Source organism: Hippopotamus amphibius, chromosome 7, assembly GCF_030028045.1.
Source record: "Hippopotamus amphibius kiboko isolate mHipAmp2 chromosome 7, mHipAmp2.hap2, whole genome shotgun sequence".
In the NCBI taxonomy this organism is placed as follows: domain Eukaryota; kingdom Metazoa; phylum Chordata; class Mammalia; order Artiodactyla; family Hippopotamidae; genus Hippopotamus; species Hippopotamus amphibius.
Genome location: NC_080192.1, coordinates 141,158,148 through 141,182,545, shown reverse-complemented (window position 1 = coordinate 141,182,545; position 24,398 = coordinate 141,158,148). Strand labels below are relative to the sequence as shown.

The 24,398-nt window shown below is 34.0% G+C and overlaps 1 protein-coding gene across 1 annotated transcript in view; it reads right to left on the bottom strand.

Moving 5' to 3' along the window:
- ROCK2 (Rho associated coiled-coil containing protein kinase 2) overlaps positions 1 to 24,398 on the bottom strand; it is a 137,448-nt gene that overhangs the window by 50,812 nt on the left and 62,238 nt on the right. Inside the window, exons 4-5 of the mRNA XM_057741062.1 lie at positions 13,952 to 14,089; positions 4,321 to 4,581 (exon numbers count right to left, since the gene is read on the bottom strand). Of these exons, the coding sequence (XP_057597045.1) occupies positions 4,321 to 4,581; positions 13,952 to 14,089 (399 nt within the window). The remainder of the gene's footprint in view (positions 1 to 4,320; positions 4,582 to 13,951; positions 14,090 to 24,398) is intronic.

The following is a 24,398-nucleotide window of genomic DNA, read 5'->3' as shown; positions in this document are numbered from 1 at the left end:
CACATGCCTCGGAGCAACTAAGCCTGTGTGCCACAACTACTGAGCCTGCGTTCTAGAGCCCGTGTGCCACAACTACTGAAGCCCACGCGCCTAGAGCCCGTGCTCCACAGCAAGAGAAGCCATTGCAATGAGGAGCCTGCGCACCACAATGAAGAGTAGCGCCCACCCACTGCAACTAGAGAAAGCTATGTGCAGCAGTGAAGACCCAATGCAGCCAATAAATAAATAAATAATTTTTTTAAAAAAAAGTGCTTTATCTTGAATGGATCAGATAATGTGTGTTTGCTAAATACATGAGTGTTTTATAACTGACAAAATATCAAAGATCGAGAGATTTACTGGAAACACAAAATTGGTCAATCACAAATCTTGGAGTTGGTCTAAGAAACTATTCAAAATGCCTCCTGTGAGGGTGGAAAAGTAAAACTGTAAGTGGAATTCTTAATTATCAGAAGCAGTGAAACCTTCAGTTTGACTACTACATAGTCAACAGCCTATTCAGTCCATTTTAACAATTAAAAATGAGCACTTGCATGAGAGGCTCCTTTCTCAGAGAGGCATATCCCTTCCTTGTCTTATAAGACTGTTGGCTAGTGGAAGGTCCTGGTTCTTGTGCCTATCTGAAAGACAGCCCAAATGGTTTAGAACTCCACTTCCATTTGTGTTTTGCGGCACCCACAGGTACAAAGCTGCCTGTTATTCCAATCATCTCCCTGGACACCAATTATTATTTTCATTTGGGTTTTGGTTACAAAGCTGAATAGCTTTTGAATGGTCTGTTCCTACCGCTCCCATAAACCTGTTCTTTTAAATATATAATTTTGCAGAAAATAGGATTTTTTAGAAACGTGAGTAGAAATGCCTATATTTTAAAAATTGATATCACTTGTAGAAGGGTGAAGAAACTAACATTTTACCTGTTAGCTTTTAGAAATTTATAGCTTCAATCTAATCCAATGGTATACACTAGAATATTAATGGATAAAATATTGCACTATTTTCAGTAATTTAAAATACTAACGTAAAATGTGCCTTAAAAGGAGGTAAAGGCTGCTATGAAATGCATAATGACAGGCACAGAGGGAAGTCAACTTGTCTGATCAATGCAAGTAATTTTAAATAGCAGTACTCCTTAGCTGTCATTGAGATAATCTAGATATAAATATACTAACTGTGACTTTCACTCACACCCAGATATTTCTTTCAGGGAGAAAAAGAATAACACCCAGAAAATTGTGTAATCTATCAATGACAGGACTTAATGAAACAGCATTACTCTTATTTGTGATAGTAACAATTTTGGTCCTTATATAAGGCTATAATTTTATAGTTGTATTTGATTTTTGCTTTTATTCATGGAATAACGTTTTACATGAAGCCAGAAGAGCTAAAAAAAAAAAATAATTCGAGCATCTGTCTTTATTACAGATAAAGGGTTGGAAAACTTTTTCTGTAAAAAGAGCCAGATAGTAAATATTTTAGGCTTTATGAGACACATAAGGGTCTCTACCACGTATCTTCTTTTTTAAAACAATCTTTTAAAAATTGAAAAAAAAAAACATTTTTAGCACAGAAACTATACAAAACCAAGACACAGGCCAGATATGGCCCTGCGCTCTAGTTTGCCATCCCTTCCATAGATACACAGATGAACAAGAATAAACCTGTGAACATTTCTAATGGCTCTAAGACCATAATAATCATCAAAGGCAAACAAAGTGAGGAACCTGAAACTTGCAATAACACTATTCATATTAACAACTAACATAACAAAATTATGAATTCTACATACTATAGTTTTAATTAAAAATTCCTTTGTTCTTCAACATCACATAATTACTCTCATTATTAATATTATTTGAGGAATGGAGGTTTGAGGTAAAACAAAGAACATTCTCAAAGTTCAATATTAAAAAAATATACATTTGACTACATCAAAATTAAGGATTTCTGTTCAAACAAAAATACAGAGTAGCACCCTGGAAAATGATTATCAGTGATATCTGCCAAACCACTGTCTAAATTATGTGAGGAATCCCTGCACATCAACAAACCGCCAATTTTAAAAGGGTCAAAAGATACACAACACAGGTAATTCACAAAAGAGACTGCAAAGTACACAGAGAAAGGTTTGACATCAACTGTTGAGATTAATAAAAAGTTTAAAAGATACTGCTTTACACACCAATGGAATTGGTTAAAATTTAGAGAGTGAATAAAAGGAAGGGTTAGTGAGGATATGAGGAGACAGGATCTCTCACGCACTATTAGCAAGAGATTATAACATTTACAGCCATTCTGGAGACCAGGCAGTATTGATACTTTATGTATTCTCTGAGATAGCAGTCTCACTTCTAGGTTTATATTTAGAGAAAACCCTTGTCAGCATAGACAGACACAAGACATGTATGAAGTTGTTCAACATGGTACTGTTGGTAACAAGGAGCTGGATGAGACTTAGGAATCCAACACAAATAATAAGTAAAATTAAGAGATACTATGGAATACTAAAAAGCAGTGAGCTACTTTACATATATCAAGAACAGACATAAAACAATGTTGAGTGAAAAAAGTAAACAAAATGACACCAATCCGTTATACTATTTATATATATGTACAACACACTAACAGTCTGTAAGAGCTTATAAACACATTACAACGGTTGTGTATTAAGGAAAGAGAGAATAAGACAAAAACTGAAAGGGGGAAAACATAATTAAAAAAAAAAAAAGATGAGGCCTTTGTATAGACTACTAATGACAATAAGCTATGAGCCAAAGAGCATAATTAACTCAATTATATACCTAAATTAAAAATAGTAAACAAAATTATATATACCATTTTTTATTTTGCCTTATAAAGAGACCATTTAAGATATTTAAATCACTGAATTTAGTGTTCACCTACATGCTAATAAAATTATCTTGTCAAACACTATATTCTGTCCTGTTCTTCTACTCTCACACTCTACACCTTTCTCTCCTTAACCACCTTTACCCATCCTAAAAACATATGAAGTGATTTCTCTGAATTCTCCCAAAGGTTTTTGGCTCAATGAAAATCTGAATACACTCATAGAAGTGCAGCACATAAACATCATTTGTTATGTATAACAGACATTTAACAGTTTAGCATTCTATTAGGAAATTATTTCATACTTTATTTTCATTAAATATGATTTTCTCTGTTAATTACTTCACTATATTATGATAAACACCACAAGAGGGAGCTTTGGGTACAAATACTCCACCTACTAAACACTGATTAATGTATACAGAACACAAAGACAGTAATACTCTATGAAGACCAAAGAACCAAAGAGATGTTACGTTTTAGCTGGGTAGACAGGGCATACAATCCTAGATAGACGAAAGTGGCCTGTGAAGTATAGCACAAACTCTAACAAATAAGCAACATTATGGACATTATGTCAGAGAGTGATGGGTCAGGTTAGGATTATCAGGGAGCACTTCTTATATGAGGTAAAAATCTGAGCTGAGCTTGGAAGAACATAGATCACTGATGATGGCAGGACAAGCAATAAAGATGAATATCACACAGGTGGCATAAATACATTAAGAAGTAAAGAGAAAAGAAAATCAGCTTAATTAAAAATAAACATCTTGACAAGATAATTAATAAGACTATATAGGAAATAAAACATGATCCCTCCCCATCTGGAATTATGGCCAGGAATTATAGTACACTTATAGAGAAAAAGACAAGGGATATAAATTTTGCAACAAAAATAATCCAACCCCACAGTTAGCTATGAGGTTAATGCTGCTGAACCTATTGATCATAACATGAACTGTTCAACAGGTAAAGCACAACAATAGATGATGCCCCCAAATATATTCTATGTGGTTGATACTGATGGGATCAGTAGGAGTCGGTAAATTTCTACCTTACCTCTTTTTTCAAAGGAAAAATACAAAAATAATAATGATGACGGAAATACCCATGTACCTTATTTCATATTTTGTGTCCTACTTCTTCACCTAGATCATTATAGACATGAACTAGTTTTGACTGGTAGCAAATGTTTTTCAAGATTCTATGAGGAAGATAACTATTTATCTGATAACTAGTTATCTGAGTTCTTATTTCTCTTGGATTTACCAAATCTACAAAGTACTCAATAACTAGATGAATGATTAGCAAAGTATGTTTTGATCTGGATATTTTATTACCTTGAGTCATTACACAGTTAGCAAAACTAAATTTATCTTTGTTTAAAACTAAGAAGTCCAGATTTGAAGTGTTCTTTTATTTCTGTCTTTCAAAAAACTAGCATTTTTTTACTTGCGTGTTACTTACTTCATCCATCTTCATACACGTGCCAAAATCTGCTAATTTTAGATGTCCATGTTTATCCAAGAGCATGTTATCGGGCTTCACATCTCTGTGAATTAAACCCATGGAGTGTATGGCATCCAAAGCAAGAACAACTTCAGCAGTATAAAATTTGGCCCATTTTTCAGGTACGTCATAGTTACTCATGAGGTTGACAAGATCCCCACCAGGCATGTACTCCATCACCATGTACAGATACTTATCATCTTGAAAGGCACAAAAGAGCTGGAAAACAAAACGAAGGAAAAAAAAATTTTTTTAATGAAAAGAAAGAACGAAATTGAGAAAGAAAGAAAACCAAACCATTAGCAGAACAAAACCTAAAAACTATTACTGCTGTTAAAAAAGACAAATTATTGTATAACAAACTGAGTGAAACTTTATGAAACCTTTGATTTTAGATGTGGACATCTTGAATGGAAAAACCATTATCAAATAAAACTTCTATATGGGTATCTTCTTCCTGCTCATGAACAAAATACATGCAAAAATGTATCATTTTCTCTCTTGGAGAATACAGGAATCTATTTAAATAGAAACATTTTAAAAGAGAAATGGAATAAGAATGAGGAACATGAAAGGTGAGAGAATGACAAAAGAATCCATAATTTTTTTAAAAAGCCCAACTTTCTGAAAACAAAACTAATTACTACACATAACTCACATAGAAGAGAACTGAGAAGGCAAGAGCAGTTTAGAAAAACCTAAGATATCAGATTCAATAGATATAAGAAAAGGGAGTAAGTCCCATACCACTGGGAAGAGTAATTCGTAGCTACATTTGGAACAGGGCCTTTTCTTCCCTTCCCCATCATCCTGTTCATAATCAACAGCAAGTGGCAGTGTTACCTGCACTCAGACTAAAGCAGTGGCATTGGGACCAGAGAAAAAGGATACCAAGCTAGGTTGCTACTGATTCCCTGGAGAAACAAAAGAAACCACAAATTCAGAAGAAAAGGTATCTGTAACACTCCACCCAACAACATGTCTCACCCCTCCTGAAAGCAAACAATGTTAACAGAAAAGATTTCCACAAATAGGAAAAAGAACAAAACCAAGAATCAGCACTTGAGAAAAATCAGTATCATGAAATAGAGGCAAAGCAATTCAAGAAACAGAAAGTTAACACTCAAGGAAATGCTTAAATAGGACAAACTAAGAGCAGCTTTAAAAATGTAAAAATCAATACTCTCGAAAGGGTAACAAGTCACATGAATCAAACAACACGATATGGGAAAAAAATCTAAAACTTTTCATTAAATATACAACTAATAAGAGAAAAATTACAGAGCTAGAAAACTGAGCAAAGTAACTTTCTCTGAAGACACTGAACGATTCAGAGATGAAAAACAGCAAAGTTAGCAAAGCTTCAACATTTACCTAAAAGCAGTCTGGAAAAGAGAACACAGATCAGAAGAAAAAGGAAAAAAAGAAATAGCAAATAAAAATATCTAGAAATGAATAAAGTCAAAAATCTAAGATCGAAACGACCTCAAATGAAACAGAGAGAAACTAAGACAGTCAGTTCTAAACTCTCAAATATACAACAGAAAAATTCTAAGTTTCCAAAGACAAAAAGTACCTTATGTACAAAATATAAATCATATTGTCAACAAACATCTCAGGCCAACAAAGAATACAAAAAAACAGAGCTGTGTCTTCAAAATTTTGAAGCAAAATAATTTTGATCCTAGAATATGGCAGTCTAAAAAAATCAATAAGAAAGCAAAATAAATACGTACTACATCATGCATATTCTTAGAAATCTGATAACAAACCACTTCTGAAAGAACTGTTCAAGCATACAGTTTAACAAAATGAATAAATCCTCGTGAGAGAATTATGTGAGACAGAAGAAAAAGGGACAAATAATCTAGAAAAGCTTATTAACTATAATTACTGACACAAAATTAAACACTTACTTGAGAGAGTAAAGCCAAAATCAGAGTAATTTTAACATGGAAGGTGGTGAGATACAGGGAAGGAAAGGACAAAAAGGCATCATAAGGCTGGTTACCAAATTGAGAGAGAGTGCGTGTATAATGCTATTAACGCTAAGTGATAAAAGGAAAGACATATATAAATGGAGAGATACTCATGTTCCTGGATAGAAAGATGATATTATAAAGATGGCAATTCTCTCCAAACTGACCAACAAAATCAAGGCAAACTCTCAATCCCAGCAAGTTTTTTCCAGAAATTAACAAATTGATAATAAAATTTATATGGAAATACAAATAACCCAGAAGAGCCAAAACTATCTTCAACAGAACAAAGCAGTAGGACTTATACTTTCCAATTTCAAAACTCAAAACTACTGTTATCAGGGCAGTACTGTATGGTATAAGGACAGACATACAGATCAATGGAACAGAAGTTTTGTTTTTTTTTTAAACAAAGGTGCCAGAGCAATTTAGTGTGGAAAGAACAGCCTTTTCAATAAATGGTGCTTGAATAATTGGATATTCAAAGACAAAAATGTGAACATTTTTAATTAACTCAAAATAGATCATAGGACAAAACTTAAGAGTTAAAACTATAAAAATCTTATGACAAAACAAAGGAGAAAAATCTTTATCACCTTGGATTAGGCAAAGATTTCTTCTAATACCAAAAACACAACTGACAAAATGAAAAACTGACACATAAGATTTGATCAAAATAAAAATTTTCTGGCTTCAAAAAATCCTCTTAAAAAACAAAAATACCAATCACAGGTTGGAAAGAAAAACTAACAAGTGATATATATGATAAAGTATCTAGACTATATAAAGCACTCCTACAATTGAACAATAAAACAAGTAATTTTTTAAATGGCAAAAATTTGAACAGATATTTCACTAAAGAAGATATATGAGTGGTCAATAAGCACATGAAAAGACATTCACTATCACTAGTTATTAGGGAAATTCAAACTGAAACCACAATGAGATCCCACTTTATACCCACCAGAATGGAAATAATAGAAAAGACAGAAAATATCAACTGCTGGCAAGAACATGAAGAAACTGGAGCCTCATATATGGTGGTGAGAATGTAAAATGGCACAGCCACTTTAGGAAACAGTTTGGCAATTTCTTAAAAAGTTAAACATAAATTTACCACGCAACTAAGAATTCCACTCCCAGGTATCTACCCAATAGAAATGAAGTATGACCACAAAAGACTTGTATGCAAATATTCATAGCAGCATTATTCACTATTTATAATAGCCCCAAAGTGGAAACAATTCAACAGTCCATCAAATGGTAAATGGACAAAGATAATGGGGTATATCTACTACTCTTTCCACCTCAACAGAGTACACTGCAATACAGTTCTGATGCCAAGCACCCAGAGTTAGCATCACATACCACAAGTTAAGAGCCCAGTCTTTCACGAGACTGCCCCCACTTCAGACATTAGCTGTACTTCTGTACTTTGGGAGTCCCCAAGCCACCAGCATTTCTGATTAACTAACTACAAATTCTGGAGTTCCCATGACCCACTCAGGTTCCATAATCCACTGGGCTGACTCAAAGAATTCAGGAAAGCACCATACATATGACCACAGGATACACATAAGGTGAGGTCTGGGAGGGAACAGAGCTTCTGCACCTTCTCCTTGGAATCAGGGTGAATCACCATCCCAGTATATCAATGTCTTTACAACCAGGAAGCTCCACTGAGTGTCAATGTCCACAGCTTTTACTAGGGTCTCATTACATAGGCATGATTAATTAAATCATTGGCCATGTGATTAAACTCAATTTCCAACCCCCTTCCAGTACCCTGAAGGTTGGAAGGCTGAAAGTCCCAATCTTCAAATCACATGCTTATTCTTTCCAATGATCAGTCCCCATCTCACCCAAAAGTTATCAAAAGGACACCAGGAATGGTCTCATCAGCATAACAAAGACACTCAACACTCGGGAAATCCAAGAGCTTTTGTAGCTCTGTGCTAAGAACTGGGGACAAACACCAAATATCTCCTTGATTAAACTACATACAATGTGCTATGCTCTTCAGCACTAAAAAGAAATGAAGCACATGTTACAATGTGCATGAACTTCAAAAACAGTATGCTAAGGGAAACAGACATGTGGTATGATTCCATTTATCTAAAATGACAGATAAACAATCACATGAAAAATTAAAATGCTGGTAGAAGAGCCAGTTGGGAAAGAGGCAGGAAGAGATTTAAATACAGGAAGGGCATTAATTAATTTCAGGATAGAGCTATCTCTCAGAAGGCAGGCAGGGAAAAAAGATTGGGTAGGAGAACAAAAAGTATTTCAATCACTTTGCTGTATAGCAGAAACTAACACAACATTGTAAATCAACTACATTTCAATAAAATAAATTTTTTAAAAAAGAATTTCAACAGTTCTTGTAATGTTTAGTACTTCACAATTAAAAGATTAAAATTAACTATGGTAAAATATTAAAATTTGCTAAATGTGTGTAAGACTGAAACCAAAGAAAGTTTCCAGATGGCTTGTTAGACAAGCAAGAAAAGCTACTTACCAATGGTGAATACTTAAATTGTGTCTGGTTTTGCATCAGCAGAAGAAATGTGTCTAGAGAAAACCAATTTGTTTAAGACTAAATCTTTCAGCAACAACAGTTGCTCAAAGAGTTGAAAAATCATCAATTTAAAAACAAGGCAGGGCTTCCTAGGTGGCGCAGTGGTTAAGAATCCACCTACCAATGCAGGGAACATGGGTTCAATCCCTGCTCCAGGAAGATCCCACATGCTGCGGAGCAACTAAGCTTGTGTGCCACAACTATTGAGCCCATGTGCCGCAACTACTGAAGCCCATGCACTTAGAGCCCGTGCTCCGCAACAAGAGAAGCCACGGCAATGAGGAGCCCATGCACCACAATGAAGAATAACCTCTGCTCACAGCAACTATAGAAAGCCCACGTGCAGCAACAAAGACCCAACACGGCCAATAAATAACTAAATAAATAAGTAAATAAAAACAAGACAAATGATTTTGAGTGTTTTTCCCTGACTCCTGATGAGTCAACAGATATTATTAATACTATGCAGTAGATATTATTTATTGGAGGATTAAGTGCTAAGTTTGAAGTTGAGTAAAGAATTAGCCTCTATGAACAGTCAGCACAGATCAACTACAGATCAGTATAGATCAAATACAGATCAATATTAATCAGTAGGTACGGTGTGGAAAATATATTTGAATCTCATGTGTTAATAAATAAGTAGTACTGATGGTGTTATTTGCTCTTGTTGACTTAACCATCACCATCAGTTCTGTGAATTTTTGCCAGAAATAGAAGCTGAATGTCCTGACCAACCCTACTACAGAGCAGTTCAATAGCTTAGCAGTGGTATAGTTTTACTGAAATTATTTGAGCTCAGAGATGAGACTGAAATTTGTCTGATCAAGAACCACCAGCAACTACTATGACTGAGCACTGAATAGCTTTGGAAATTAGCTTTAGCTGCAACTTGATAATGTTTCTTAATTAACACAACCTAAAAAGACAAGGCAAAATAGCACTATATGCAAAACTTATTCTATGACACAATCATTTTTATGACAACTAATATCAAGCTACTGCATATACTTTCCCATGCTATTTAAATCAAAACAATAAGGGAGATCTCCATTCCCACAAAATTTGCAGTGGATATGCTTTCTGATCTCAAACTACAGTCCCAGAGTCCAGCAGCATTTTTTGGACATGTATGTAAGTGCAAAAGAAATATCCACTAAAAAAACCCATTTGAACTTTGCAATTGAGAAGCTTCTACCTAACCTTCAATTGGAATTGATTAACCTGCAATGTAATGACAATGCTAAAAGGTAAATACCAAGAGAAGAATTTTAACAGAATTCTATAAACGTCTTCCAAGTGATAAACACACTCAATCAAAACCACACACTCAAGGTTAACACAAAGAATGTATTAGTGTGTACCCTTGACATATGCGATAAAAATGGCACTTGACCTCTGCAGTCTTTCTCTCAAAAACCCACAACCCTAGTATAAATAATGAGAAAAACATCAAATTTTAGCATACACGTCCTACAATAAAACTGAGAAGTAATTCTCAAAGCTATAAAGGTCACCAAAAACAAGGAAAGTCAGAAACTGTCACAGCCAAGAGGAGCATAAGAAGATACAACTAAAGGTAACATACTATCTTAGATGAGATCCTGGAACAGAAAAAGCACATTAGGCAAAAACTAAGAAAATCTGAGTAAACTATGGACTTCAGTTACTAATAATGTGTCAATATTGGTTCATTCATTCTAACACTGTACCTTACTAAAGCAATATGTCAATAATAGGGAGACTGTACAGGAAGTATATGGGAGCTCTCAATATCTCTTCAATTTTTCTGTAAAATTTTTAAATTGTTTTTAAAACTAAAGCCTATTGATAAAAAAATAAATCATATGCTGGTGGATAATAGTATTTAGCAGTAACCAGCTGTGTGAAAAGATATTTTCTGGTAAGATAAATACGTAAAATCTTATTATACATCAGTATTAACAGAACATCTACAATCAATTTTGATAGGAAACACTAATTGTGAACCCCGATTTTGCAAACTGTTATTGCCCCAGAAAATAATTTCATCTTCTTCCTAATAGACCTGTATTTTTTCAATTCTATTATTATATTTTGAATGTCATCAATAAAAAAACTGCATAAATGTTTTGCTTGCCATGTAAGTACCTACATAATATCTTTGATTTTGCCTCCTGGGCCACAAAGCCTAAAATATTTACTATCTAGCTCATTACAAAAAAAAAAGTTTGCCAATTTCTGGTGTGATTGAAACAAGACTGGCCATGACTGGTAACTGCTGAAGCTGAGTGAACAGTACCTGGGGATTCAATATACTTTCTTTCTACTTTGGTATTTGTTTGAAATGTACCATGATAAATTTTAAAAATTAAAAAATATATCATTAAATATACTGAAATTTTTTCTTGAAAGATTTGCAAGCAAGTTCAAACAAGCTTCATGGAATGAATAATTTCTACTTTATATAAACTGTACCAAAGCTTGGAAAAAAGTGGTGTGCTTTTCAACTATGTCTGTTAGGGTGGTCTCACTATGATATGAAAACCAACCAGAAGAGTCTACGTTAAAAATAAATTAAAAGGTCAAATGTCACTTACACAAATAGATGGATAACTACTTAAAACATAAGTAAGTCAAATTCAGTATTCTATTGAAAATATCTTATTATAGCAAACAGCATTTACTTTAGATTTTACACTACCTTTTTGTATGTACTATAATAACTAATTTATTTTTTGTGTGTACTATAATAACAGATTAAGCAAGAAAACCATCTTAAAAGATGCTGAAGCAAACATTTCAAATACTTTAACATTATTCCTGATAAAAAATATTTGGTAAGCTAAGAACAGATGGACAGGCCAAATCCTTTACTGTCTTAACCAGGAAGCTTCAGCAAACATCAGATTTAACAGTTAAACACCAGAGCTCTACCCACTGAAGTTTAACATGATGAAAAATTCCTACTATTCTACACTACATTGAAAGACTGAGCCAATACTATTTTTTTTTTTTATTTTCCGGTATCTACATATTTTAAAAATTATTTTCTTATATATAAGTTTCTTCTGATCCTATTTCAGAGGAAAAGGTAATATGGTTTTACTGAAGATCAATCCCTATATAAAGAGATGTACTATTATTGTTATGGAAAGACCTAGTAGTCCAAAATAATCAAAATAACCAAAAAAAAAAAGCCTATCAATTAAAGCAATGCAAGTCAAAATTTTAACTTTTTTTTTAACAGAATGAAAGGCTAATTCTAACTTTACGAGAAAAATCTTAAGTATTGCCACAAAAATATTATAAAAGGATAATAATGAGAGGAGACATGTCCTACCAGATACCAAAATATATTAAAAACTACAGAAATTAAAACAATGATTTTAGTGTAGAAACCACTAACAAGTCAAAGTAATGGGAAACAGTCAAAAGAGAAATTCATGTGTATACATGAATACACATGAATGACATACAGGACCTTTCATTTACTTCATGGGTTAAAACACAGGCTTTTCCACAAATGGCACTGGGGAAATTGGCTACCCATTTGGGAAAAACAAATCTTACTTTATAATTAAAAAAAAAAAAATTCCTAGTGATTTAAAAATAGAATCCCCCCATCCCCCCCCCCCCCAAAATATAAAAAGTTAAAGAAAGTATAAGAGAATATATAATCTTGGAGATAGGGAAGGTGTTCCCCAGCAAAAATTAAAATATAGAATCTATAGATATGACATCTAAATTTAAAAATTCAAGAAACAATAGACAAGTAATAGTCCAAGAGAATATATTCCCAGCATATATAACAAAGGATTAATATTCATAATGTATTAACATTCTAACAAATCAATTTTCAAAAAGCAAAACAACATTAGAAAATGGGATAAGCAATGGAGAGGGAATACAAATTACTAATAAGCACACGAAATATGCTGAACCTCATAATAAAAAGTGCAACTTAATATAATAACATTTTATTTCTCAAGGATGCAACTAATAAAAATTTAAAATAATTACAATATGCAGCATTTTGTAAACATTTAGTGAAATAAAACATCTATTGGACAATTACAGTGTAATATAAACTTGTAAAAAACCTTTCTTTACAAGGCAATTTGGCACTATCAAACAAAATGTCCAACGTGCACACCATATGACTTAGCAATTCCAATGTCAGGAATTTATCCTAAAAGAAATATTCACACATGTACAAAAGATGGACCTACAAGCAAGGTTAACTCCATGAGATGGGCAGAGAATGTACAAGATAGGCCTGAAACATTCTGTTATACATCAAGCTAGCAAGCTAGCAGTGGAAGACTACATGGCTCTGTCAAAAGCACTCAGAGCCACACTCAACATGATCGCTGCCAAAGGTGTCACAATTTGATTATCAATACGAGAAAGGACTGACACATCAAGCAGGTTTTAAGTCCATGAGTTTAAACTGATCCTTCTCCCAAATCGGTCACCTTTGGAGGATAAAAGTAAACTAATCCCTTATTTTGAAAACTGGTAAATACAAGGAAAGAATAAAGTTATTTATTCTGCCCTTCCTCTATGACCTGTACTACTGGGTAACCAAGTAAATTCCTTATTTCACAGTCAAATAAAAGGCTGAATTAGGAATTCCAATACTGTCTTAAATTATAGGTTATATAAAAGAGACTGCAGGAGAATTTTCAAAAATTTTAATGTAGAATTTTCCCCTCTTTTCAAGATAAGTTGATTACTGTTCCTATTATATAAATCATGAGAAAGAGTAGGTGGGGAACAATGCCATACTGGTAATTGATCCAATTCTTTATAAAGGAATTAAAAAAAGAGAAAGTTGCTTCTCTACAACAATTAAGTATTACATGTCATGTCTATATGACATACCATTTAGGAAGATTAAACAAGTGTAATGAATCAGATCTTATTAAAAATAACTGTACTGTCATTATGTGAATGAGATATAGGACTCTCAGCATGCCCAATCAATTCTTACAAATAATAAGCACTTATAAAAAGAGAAAATAAACATAAAAGTTAGCAGACTTACCTGAACAACCCAGGGACTGTTGGCAAAGGCCATAATATCTCTTTCCTCCCAGAAAAAAGCAGAATCTGACCTTTTTATCATTTCGAACTTACTCAGAAGCTTCATAGCATAAACTTTCTGTGATGCCTTATGACGAACCTGTTGATTTTTTTAAAACGCAAGAATTAATACTTTAATGGTACACAACAGATCATACTATAATGCTATTTTTAAAGATTTTAGTTACGAAACAAAATGATCCTTAGCTAACTAATAAAAAGTAAAAATATAACATTTTTAATGAAAGCAGAAAATTCCCAACAGCCTAAATATTTCATGAAATATACAATACCTTTAAATGCTAGATTCAATATATAACTACCTCATTTCATCTAAATAAAAATGAATTCACGAGGCTTCATTCACTCATGTTAATTAAGCTAACCAATTTTAAGAATAAGATGTTAAATGAGAAACTTGTAAGATATGTACACGTATCCATCACGTTCTGAACATAAGAACCTAATAAATTTAGATATCAAGGGTTATTTGTGATTTTGTTAAGTCATCCTTATTTCTTCCTAAGTATCCTATTTAAAAGGTTATTTTTTTAAAAGGGAAAAACTACTAAAATATGGTTATTTGATCAATTCTTCATTAAACTGCTAATTCTATAAGGGCAAGGACATGTCTATTTTTGACCATCATTTAAATCCTAGAATGACATAGCAAACTCTACCACAGAGCCAATAAATATTTAATGAATGATTATAAAAGTTAACATCTACTGGATAATTAATAATAACTGCTAACATTTACACTTGGGTATCTAACAGGATGTCCAAAATTGAACTCCAAATCTTCAACCCTAAATTTATTCCTCCTACAGTCTTCTCTATCTTAGTAAATGGCATCTCTATTCTTCTATTTGCTCTGGCTAAAAAGCTCTGGCTCCTCTTCTTCTCATACAGCTCACAAAACTCATCAGCAAATCACGTCAGTCCTACCTTCAAACAGTTTCAGAATCCAACCATTCTAACTGCCTCCACCGACACCACCCTGATCTGACACTTTTTACAGGTATACCTTGTTTTATTGCGCTTCAATTTATTATACTTTGTAGATATTACACTTTTTACCCATTGAAGGTTTGTGGCAACCTGTGTCGAGCAAGTCTGTTGGTGTCATTTTTCCAACAGCATTTGCTTACGTCATGTCTCTGTGTCACATTTTGGCAATTCTCACAATATTTCCGATTTTTTCACTGCTATTATTATATTTGTTATGGTGATCTGTGATCAGTAATTGTTCTGGGGTGCCACAAACCATGCTCATGTAAGATAGCAAACCTAATAAATGTTGTATGTGCTCTGACTGCTCCACTGACCTGCTGTTCCCTTGTCTCTTTTGTCCTTGTCCCTTGTCCCTCATTTTGGGCCCCTTTATTTTCTGAGACACGGCAATACTGAAATCAGGCCAATTAATCTTACAATGGCCTATAGGTGTTCAAATGAAAGGAAGAGTCGCATATCTCTCATTTTAAAGCAAAAGCTAGAAATGATTAGGTTTAGTAAGAAAGGCATGATGAAGACCGAGACAGGTCGAAAGCTAGGCCTCCTGCACCAGTTAGCCAAGTTGTGAATACAAAGAAAAAGTTCTCGAAGGAAATTCAAAGTGCTACCCCAGTGAATACACAATTGATAAGAAAGCAAACAGCCTCTTTGCTGATATGGAGAAAGTTTAGATGATCTGAATGGAAGATCAAACCAGCTGCAGCATTCTCATAAGCCAAAGCCTAATCCAGAGTAAGGCTCTAACTCTATTCAATTCTATGAAGGTTGAGAAAGGTGAGGAACCTGCAGAAGAGAAGTCTGAAGCTAGCAGAAGTTGGTTCCCCATGAACTTTCCCCATAATATCAAAGAGCAAGGTGAAGCAGCAAATGCTAATGCAGGAGCTGCAGCAAGTTATCCAAAAGATCTAGCTGAGATAATTAATGAAGGTGGATACACTAAACAACAGATCTTCAAGGTACATGAAACAGCCTTATACTGGAAGAAGATCCCATCTAGGACTTTCATAGCTAGAAGGGAGAAGTCAGTATCTGTCTTCAAAACTTCAAAGTACAGGCTGACTCTCATGTTAGGAGCTAATGCAGCTGGTGACTTTTACACTGAAGCCAATGTTCCTTTACCATTCCGAACATCCTAGGGCCTGTAAGAATTATGCCAAATCTACTCTCTGTGCTCTATAAAGGAACAACGAAGTCTAGATGACAGCACATCTGCTGACAACATGGTTTACTAAGTATTTTAAGCCCACTGATGAGACCTATGCTCAGAAAAAAAGATTCCTTTCAAATTATTATTGCTCATTAACAATGCACCTGGTCACCCAAGAGCTCCGATGGAGATGTATGATGATATTAATGTTCTTTTCATGCCTGCCAACACAACATCCATTCTGCAGCCCAAATGGATCAAAATGGATCAAAGAGTCGTTTCAACTTTCAAGTCTTATTATTTAAGAAACACATTTTGTAAGGCTATAGCTGCCGTAGACAGCGATTCCTCTGATGAACCTGCACACAGACAACTAAAAACCTTCTGGAAAGCATTCGCCATTCTAGATGCCAGAAGGACATTTGTGATGCATGGGAAGAGGACAAAATGTCAACATTAACAGGAGTTTGGAAGAAGTTAATTACAACCCTTATGGATGACTTTGAGGGGTTCAAGACTACAGTGAAGGAAGTAACTGCAGATGTGGTGGAAATAGCCTCATTGTTCTCTGCCCTAGAACTCAATTTGTTTTCTTCTGAGAAGGTATCATAACTTGCAATTTTTTGATGTTGTTTCCTTGTATTGTCTGAGTCCCATATTAGAATGTAAGCTCAACAAAGGTAGGGATTATCCAAAGAGGAAATACCAAAGGTATACCAAAGAGCAACTGCTATGGAGTTAATAACAAAACAGAGACACCAGATGTTAAACAGCATTGCAGGGACATTCGATTTCCAGCCAAATAAAGAGTGGAGAAACCTTGATGATTTCCTGGGCATCCAAGTGAGACATCTTAGGAGAAAGAACCATGCCCTAAAGCAAGGCCTACTCTCGCACAACCTAACAAAGCCTTATAATACCAAACCCCAAAAGATTAAAAGGAGAGTAGAGCTTGGAGGTGCAGTCCTAAAAGGACTTGGGAAACAACCTGGTCTTTAAACACATCTACATTTAAAAGTAAAAAACTAAGGCTCCAAAAGTTAAGGGTTATCAGCAAGTAACAACTGGACAGCTTATCACAATGAAAATCAATTCTTGTCAAAGAAAAATAACAAATCCAGAGTCTATCACATATTCAAAAGGACAAGTACATAATTTAAAAATTACCTGATAGGCAAAAAGGAAAATGTGACTCATCATCAAGAAAAAAGCAGTCAACAGAAAACACCCTGGGGAAATATGTATAAATACAGCTGATTCACTTTGTTGTACAGCAGAAACTGCTATAACAGTGTAAAGCAACTACACTCCAATAAAGATCTGGAGAAAACAACAACAAAAAACAAACAAAAACACCCCCAAATGATGTTGGACTTAGCTAACAAATACTTTAAACATCTCTCATAAATATGTTCAAAGACCTAAAAGAAAGTATGTTAAAGAAAAAAAGGAAAACACAGTCTCGATGAATGAACAGAAGGAAATACCGACAGAAAAATGGAACTATAAAGAAAGAACCAACTTGAACTCTGTAACTGAAAAATAACTAAAATGGAAAATTCTTTGGAAGGGCTTAACAAAGAATGAAGATAGAAGGCCATTCAGTGAACCTGAACACAAATCAATCTGAAAAATAAAGAAAAAAATGAATAAATGAAAATGAATAGAGACTTAAGGGCCTACAAGACATAACAGTCTAAAATATGTGTAAATATAAATGGACTAACCACACAATTCATAGGCAGAGAGTATCAGAATTCATTAAAAAGCAAAACCTAACCTCATGTATTTTAAATATAAGATCAAACAGGTTAAAACTAAAAAGATGGAAAAAGATACACCATGCAAATAGCAAGGATAAGAAAGTAGATAGAGCAATATTAATAACAGACAAAGTAGACTTCAAGGCAAAGAGAAAACAGAGGATAATTCAGACAAGAGGGGTATAATTCATTAGGAAGCCATTAAAAATTTTAAATACGTTTGTATCTAATAAATGAGCTTAAAATGAAGCAAAAATTGACAACTAAAGAAAGAAACAGGCAAATCCTAATTTCAGCTGGAAATTTTAACACCCCTTCTCAGTACCTGATATGACAAATAAATAAAACATCAATATGGACAGAAAGAAAATACAGCCCAGGAGGAAAACTGCCTAATCAAATTATAATTACAAAGGTTATTATATCAATGGGTTATATCACATCTTATTTTAAAATATTTTGAAATTTAAAGTGTTTTGATATACTGTAACTTTACATGAAAAGAATCCTATATGCAAAGGGCCAAATAAGTTACGATGAGGGTCATAGGTTATATCCATCTTCTTTATTAAATTACAAAAATGGAATAACAATTTCTTTGATTTGTATGGTGTTATGCCATTTATAGAATGGGAAAGCAATATGAAAACATGGGTTGGGAGGGTGGGGGATTACGGGATGAAGGATCCTGGTCTTAAAAGTAGAAATCCCTTCCACAGTACAGAGACCAGATTTTTACTTAGCAAATTACGCCAAAGTAAATGCTCATTCCAGCAATGCTTTTAATAAAATGTCTTTTTAAAAAAGTTTAAAACATTAAAAAGAGATGGCTAGGTACTCTCTTTTGTATTTATGCCATTCTTCAAACGTTCACTTATTCTAAGTACAAATCAGATTTTGAATGTTTCTTAACTTCATTAGAAAAAGCAATCATGTAACAGTAAGAGCCAATTAATTTATACCATAATATTATGTATGCTTGACTCAGACCATAACAAGAGTGTTGAGTTTATGCTATAAAGAACAGCTATGAACAGAAACTAAAAGATATTTGTCAGCTAGTGGGAAATAAACATTCACTTATGTTTAATCTTTTATATATGAATCAACTAAACAAAAACAAACTAGAAGGAAAGGGCCATTCATTCAAATATACAAAAATACAGGCATAAGATGATTTTCTGAACATGAGAAAAATGCTTGTTGACTTTATTCTTGGTGATTCTTTGTGCAAGACTGTTTCCCTTTCTGCGCTTCCAAAATGCTTACAATAATCTAATATAATTAGCTGTGTACACGTCTGCTTCATAAGCTCCTTTAAGAACAGAATACAGTAGAAACTTTCATTTGTGAGGCTTCCTAGTGGCTGGCACAATGCTGAATTATCCAATTCAACAAATTCAACAAAATTATAGCTATATCTATATGAGAGCTATAAAACTTTTAATAAACAAAGACAAATTTGGTTAGATGCTCTAGATAATGAGGCCTGAATTTCATTTAAACTACTGAGACAGAACACTTAACAGGCTCTTAACACATGAGTCAGGAACCACCAGCTTGTAGTCTTTGACTATCTACAGAACAAACATTAAGAGGTAATAGTTGTATTCATGCCAAACGTCTGCCTCATACCTTAAAATACATTAGTACTAGTATTACAAAGTACTACAATAAAGCGCTGTTATTTTAGGAAAGCTGGTTTCCACTGACCTTCCTTGTGAGGATTTCTCCTTCTGAATGATTCTATTATAATCTCCCTCAGCGTCTCTGTATGTTCCCCTTTGTTCTCTAGCTCTTTCTCCTTTATTCAATATGGATGGATAAATAGTCAGATATAGTAGCGATTCATCAACACACTGTACAGAGAGTATTGCTTAAAAGCATGGATGCAGATGTCAACAAACCTGGGCAAAAGTCCTAGCTATTTACGAACTATGTGGCCAAATCACTTAACCCCTCTAAATTTTGATGAATTCATCTACTTAAGAATCTCATAGGATTGTTGAAAAGATAAAACACGGCAATGAATATAAATACTTAACACAGAATATAGTCAATAAAAATGTTAGCTAATTCCACCATAGACAAATGAACTCAGTTCATTCTGTTATGAAGCTTTACATGTGTCTCCCGTATGTCACTAGTCCACGATTACCTAAAGGATCAAAACGTTGCTTCTCTTCCAATGTTTCCATTTGTTAGAGGAAAGAATGCTATACTCCTTGTTTCTAATTTTAAAAGTAGATGAGTGCAAAAAACAAAACAAAACAAAAAAACTCAACCATGGGTGATGACTTAGAGGGCTGGGATAGGGAGGGTGGGAAGGAGTCTCAGGAGGGAGGGAATATGGGGATATAGATATAAAATACAGCTGATTCACTTTGTTGTACAGCAAAAACTGGCACAACAGTGTAAAGCAATTATATTCCAATAAAGAGCTAAAAAAAAAATTTAAATGTCCCCCACCCCCCCCAAAAAAGTAGATGAGTGCAAAAATATCATCTAATTGACTATATATAGGGAAAAAAAAAGATAATAAGGGTCAAAACAGTTAACAGTTTTATCACAGCTGATGGAAGCCTCAGTGATTTTTATTTTCTTAGATTTGTCTGTATTTTCTATAGCTAATATGTACTTCTTTTAAAAACAGTTTTTTAAGTAGATGAAACATTCCTCCTAAGTGTAGCTAGAGATATGTTTGGAAAAAATCCTAAAATGGACCTAGATCTCCTAGAACACTTGTGGACAAAAACTTCTGAAAATCATTCTAACCAAAATGCCCCATCTGAGGCTTTAAAATTTATTTTTAATATCAAAAATTACAATAGGTTAGTTTTATAAGAAGATCCAATACATCTATCTGACAGATCTGCAACAGCTATTGTGTGCTGCTGAGGTGTCCACTACAGATGCAAGAAAAGCATGTCCTTCTGCTTTCTGCCAGGTCTGGTTGTGGCAGCTGAGACTGAATGGGGGAACACAGGAATTATAAAAACATGGAGGGAGGGAGACAATTTCTGCAGATCAGAAATAACCTGGTAACCAGCGAGGAGCCTGTTTTATTCCAAAAAAGGACTAAAAAAATCTGAGTTTACAGGCCAAGAGTTAGAAAATCATTTCTCATACACTCTTTCCTTCTGGTTGGCTCCACTTTAAAAGCTTAGTTTAAAACCATTTAAATTAAAAGCAAGCCAGTAGGAGATTTAAAAAAACAAAAACAAAACCCAAGAACAAGATCCTCATCTCTTATCAGCCTTGAGTCCTATCACTGAGAGTCTGTATTCCCTTAGCATTTTGGATCCCCAGGGAGCACCTGAGCCCAGGGATCAGGGACGATCACAGTCAATTCACGTCAATGAAAACTTTCTAAGTTTCAGGTTCTGTGCTGTACAGGATATAAAAAGACAAGAAAAATCCAATTACAGATATGATCTAGCTGCACACACACATCATTGACCAATGTTCAAGACTGAATTAACAAGTGACTACATGGTGAGAGTTCTCCCCTTTCTCCCTGATGCTCTATAGATATTGCTACTAAACTGTGTACTTGACTAAAGAAGATCATCTTTCCAGACATGGGTGAACTATTTTCAGACACACAGCTATGAACTCCTGATGGGAATGCCAAAGGTATTGAAAAGACACAGTTCCTGTCTTCAAAAAATTTCCAATATAAAAAGATTCAAAGAAGTATACATATAAACTACAGTACAAGGCATAATATGGGAAATGAAATAAAATGATCATAATTAAAAAATGTAGATGAGAGAGGGTACACTCAAAGGGTAAGAAGGAAGGAAAAGGAATTAGGAAACTTCTCTTTTAAAGTGAGCACTGAGAGTGAATGAAACAACATTTTTGGAGGAAAGGACAGGTAAACAAGAGCATGCTCTGAAATAAGTAGCCTGCTCAGAATGGATAGCATAATGGAAAATAAGGATTAAAAAGATCAATTGGTGATGTCTTAAAAGAGGGCCTAGAAGGCCAGGACGAAGACTTCATACTTCATTTAGCAGGCAAGAGAGCCATAAAATGCAAAGGAGAGATGCAATGAATATACTTTAGAGGGGTCAATTTGGCAGCACTTAGTACTAGATAGAGCTATACTTCCCATTCTTCATATATCTCATTATAGAGAAGTGGGGAAATAGAGAAAACAAAATGAAACAAAACATGTATGTTAAAAAGTCCCATGGTCAATAATATTATACCCATACTGGGGTAGGAGTGGTATGTGAAAATACAAGGCTATGAAGTATAGGGAAAACAGTCTACCAAACAGTAATATAGGTTCAGCCGGGCTTGGATAGCATGAATCTGCAGAAGATTTAATAAGCAGAGTCTTGGTATTTTCTCCATCAGCACTTCCCAATCCAAAATCAACAGTACAATGGTGAAACTGTTAGCAAAAGTAGAAAACAAAGCGGGACACAAAGCAGACCCTCATACTTGACTGGGAATGAAAGGGTATCTTGGAGAAAGGTGATGGCAGTGAATATCCCCCCAAAAGTGGAGAGACTAGAGAAATATTACGAGCAGGACTTACTGAAAACTTAAATATAGGAAATGAAGGGAAAAGAAATCAATGACTCCTAATTTTTTGGCTTGAGCATCAACTGGGTTGATGCTAGAGTTATTTATTTATTAAGATGGTAAAATAAGAGAAGGAACAGATTTGCGGAGCAAGAGCAAAGTTACGGAGGGAATCAAGCATTTTCATCTCACATGTTTTAGATATCCATGATACACCTTAATGGAGATGTCAATTAAGCTATCATGAATATTGAATTTGGAGAGCAAAGTAGAAAGTTCTGAGCAGTAGCTACAAATTTGAGCCCTGACATCACATGGACTGTATTTAAAGTTACAGGAATGCATGAGCTTACCTTGGGAGAAAATGCAGATCAAAAAAAACAAGTCTAGCCTTTGCAAACTACCATACTTAGAAATCAGGTGGAGAATGAACCACTAAGGAAACTGAGAAAGAAGAGCTAGTAATGTAGAAAAAATGGTGTTTCAAGAAAGGAGAGGCTGACTAAGATGAGAAACACCATGTAGCCAAAAAAAACTACATATGAAGTCTATATTGGCACAGAAAAATGGTTATGGCCATACAGCAAAGAGAATGGACTCTGGAGTCCTCTATCTAAGTTCAAATCTCAGTTCAGCCACTTAGCAGCTGTATGAACTTTGGCAAGTTATTTAGCCTATCTACCTGAATTTCCCCATCTGTAAAATGGGAATAACAGTAATTATACTATCCAGAAGGACTGTTGTAAAAACTGGCTACTACATACCAACTGCTTAGCAGCCCGCCTGGCATGCTGTAACTGCTATAAAAGTGTGTAATACTATTTACCATTGCATAAAAAACACAAGTTATAAAATCATGTACATAATATGATCCCTTAATATACATATATTACACATATCTTTAGAAACAGAAAAGTTGGAAAGCTATACATCAAAGTAATAAAAGTAGTTATCTATCAGTAGTGGGACTACAGGTGATTTTTAAAAGTATAATGTTGTCTCATTATTCTACTATGAACATATTTGATGTTCAAATAATTTTTAATTTCAAGGGAAAATAATTAGCACTGATGCAATTTTGATAACGCAATATGAAAAGGTTTCAACTTCCCCAGAAAGAAAATAATTAGAATAAAATAAAAATAGCCACTGAAAATAATTTGACACTAGTTTTGCAACAGTCCCCAAATATTTCTAATCATCAAAGCACTAAAAGGATACCAATAGGCTAGTTACCTTCATGTTTGAAAATGGGACTAGAGAGAAGACATAAGGATTTTCATATTTTACCTAATTCTAAGCAATTTAGACCTTTGAGAATGAGAATACATTCATATATTAATTTGTGTAGCTTTAAATAAAACCACTACCAAGAAAAAATTTAATGTCATAACATTTTTCTTAAGAATGAGTAAACAATATTGCAAAACCAATTAAAGGTTTCCAAATTCAAAGATGATACAATAACAATTCAAAAATAAAAATATTTCCACTGTTACCATGAAAACTTGGTTTTATACATCTCCTCCAAGTAAAGAATCATATATAAGTCCTAACATATATGTATTACATTTAAGAAGATTAATTTATAACTCTACTTTTAGAAACTAGACCACAATTTCTTTTTGAAACTGTAACTTTTTCAAAACAAAAGTTCCATGAATGTAAAGGTACCTTGTCTGAGTAGTTTACTTATTTAATGTGTTGACGACACATATAATGATACCTGACATTTAGTTAATAAACATTTGCTAATCAACTAACCAAAGGAATATTTGAAGAACAGTGTATATTCTACTAATAGAGAAGACTGTATTTCTACCTTAGGAAGACATTTGCAAGGCTAGAATTTGTAACTTTCTTTTTCACGGAAAAAAGAATTAGTGTCCAAGAAAAATTAATAAACATAAACAAAAAAAGTAAGCATGCATATCATGGTCAAAAAG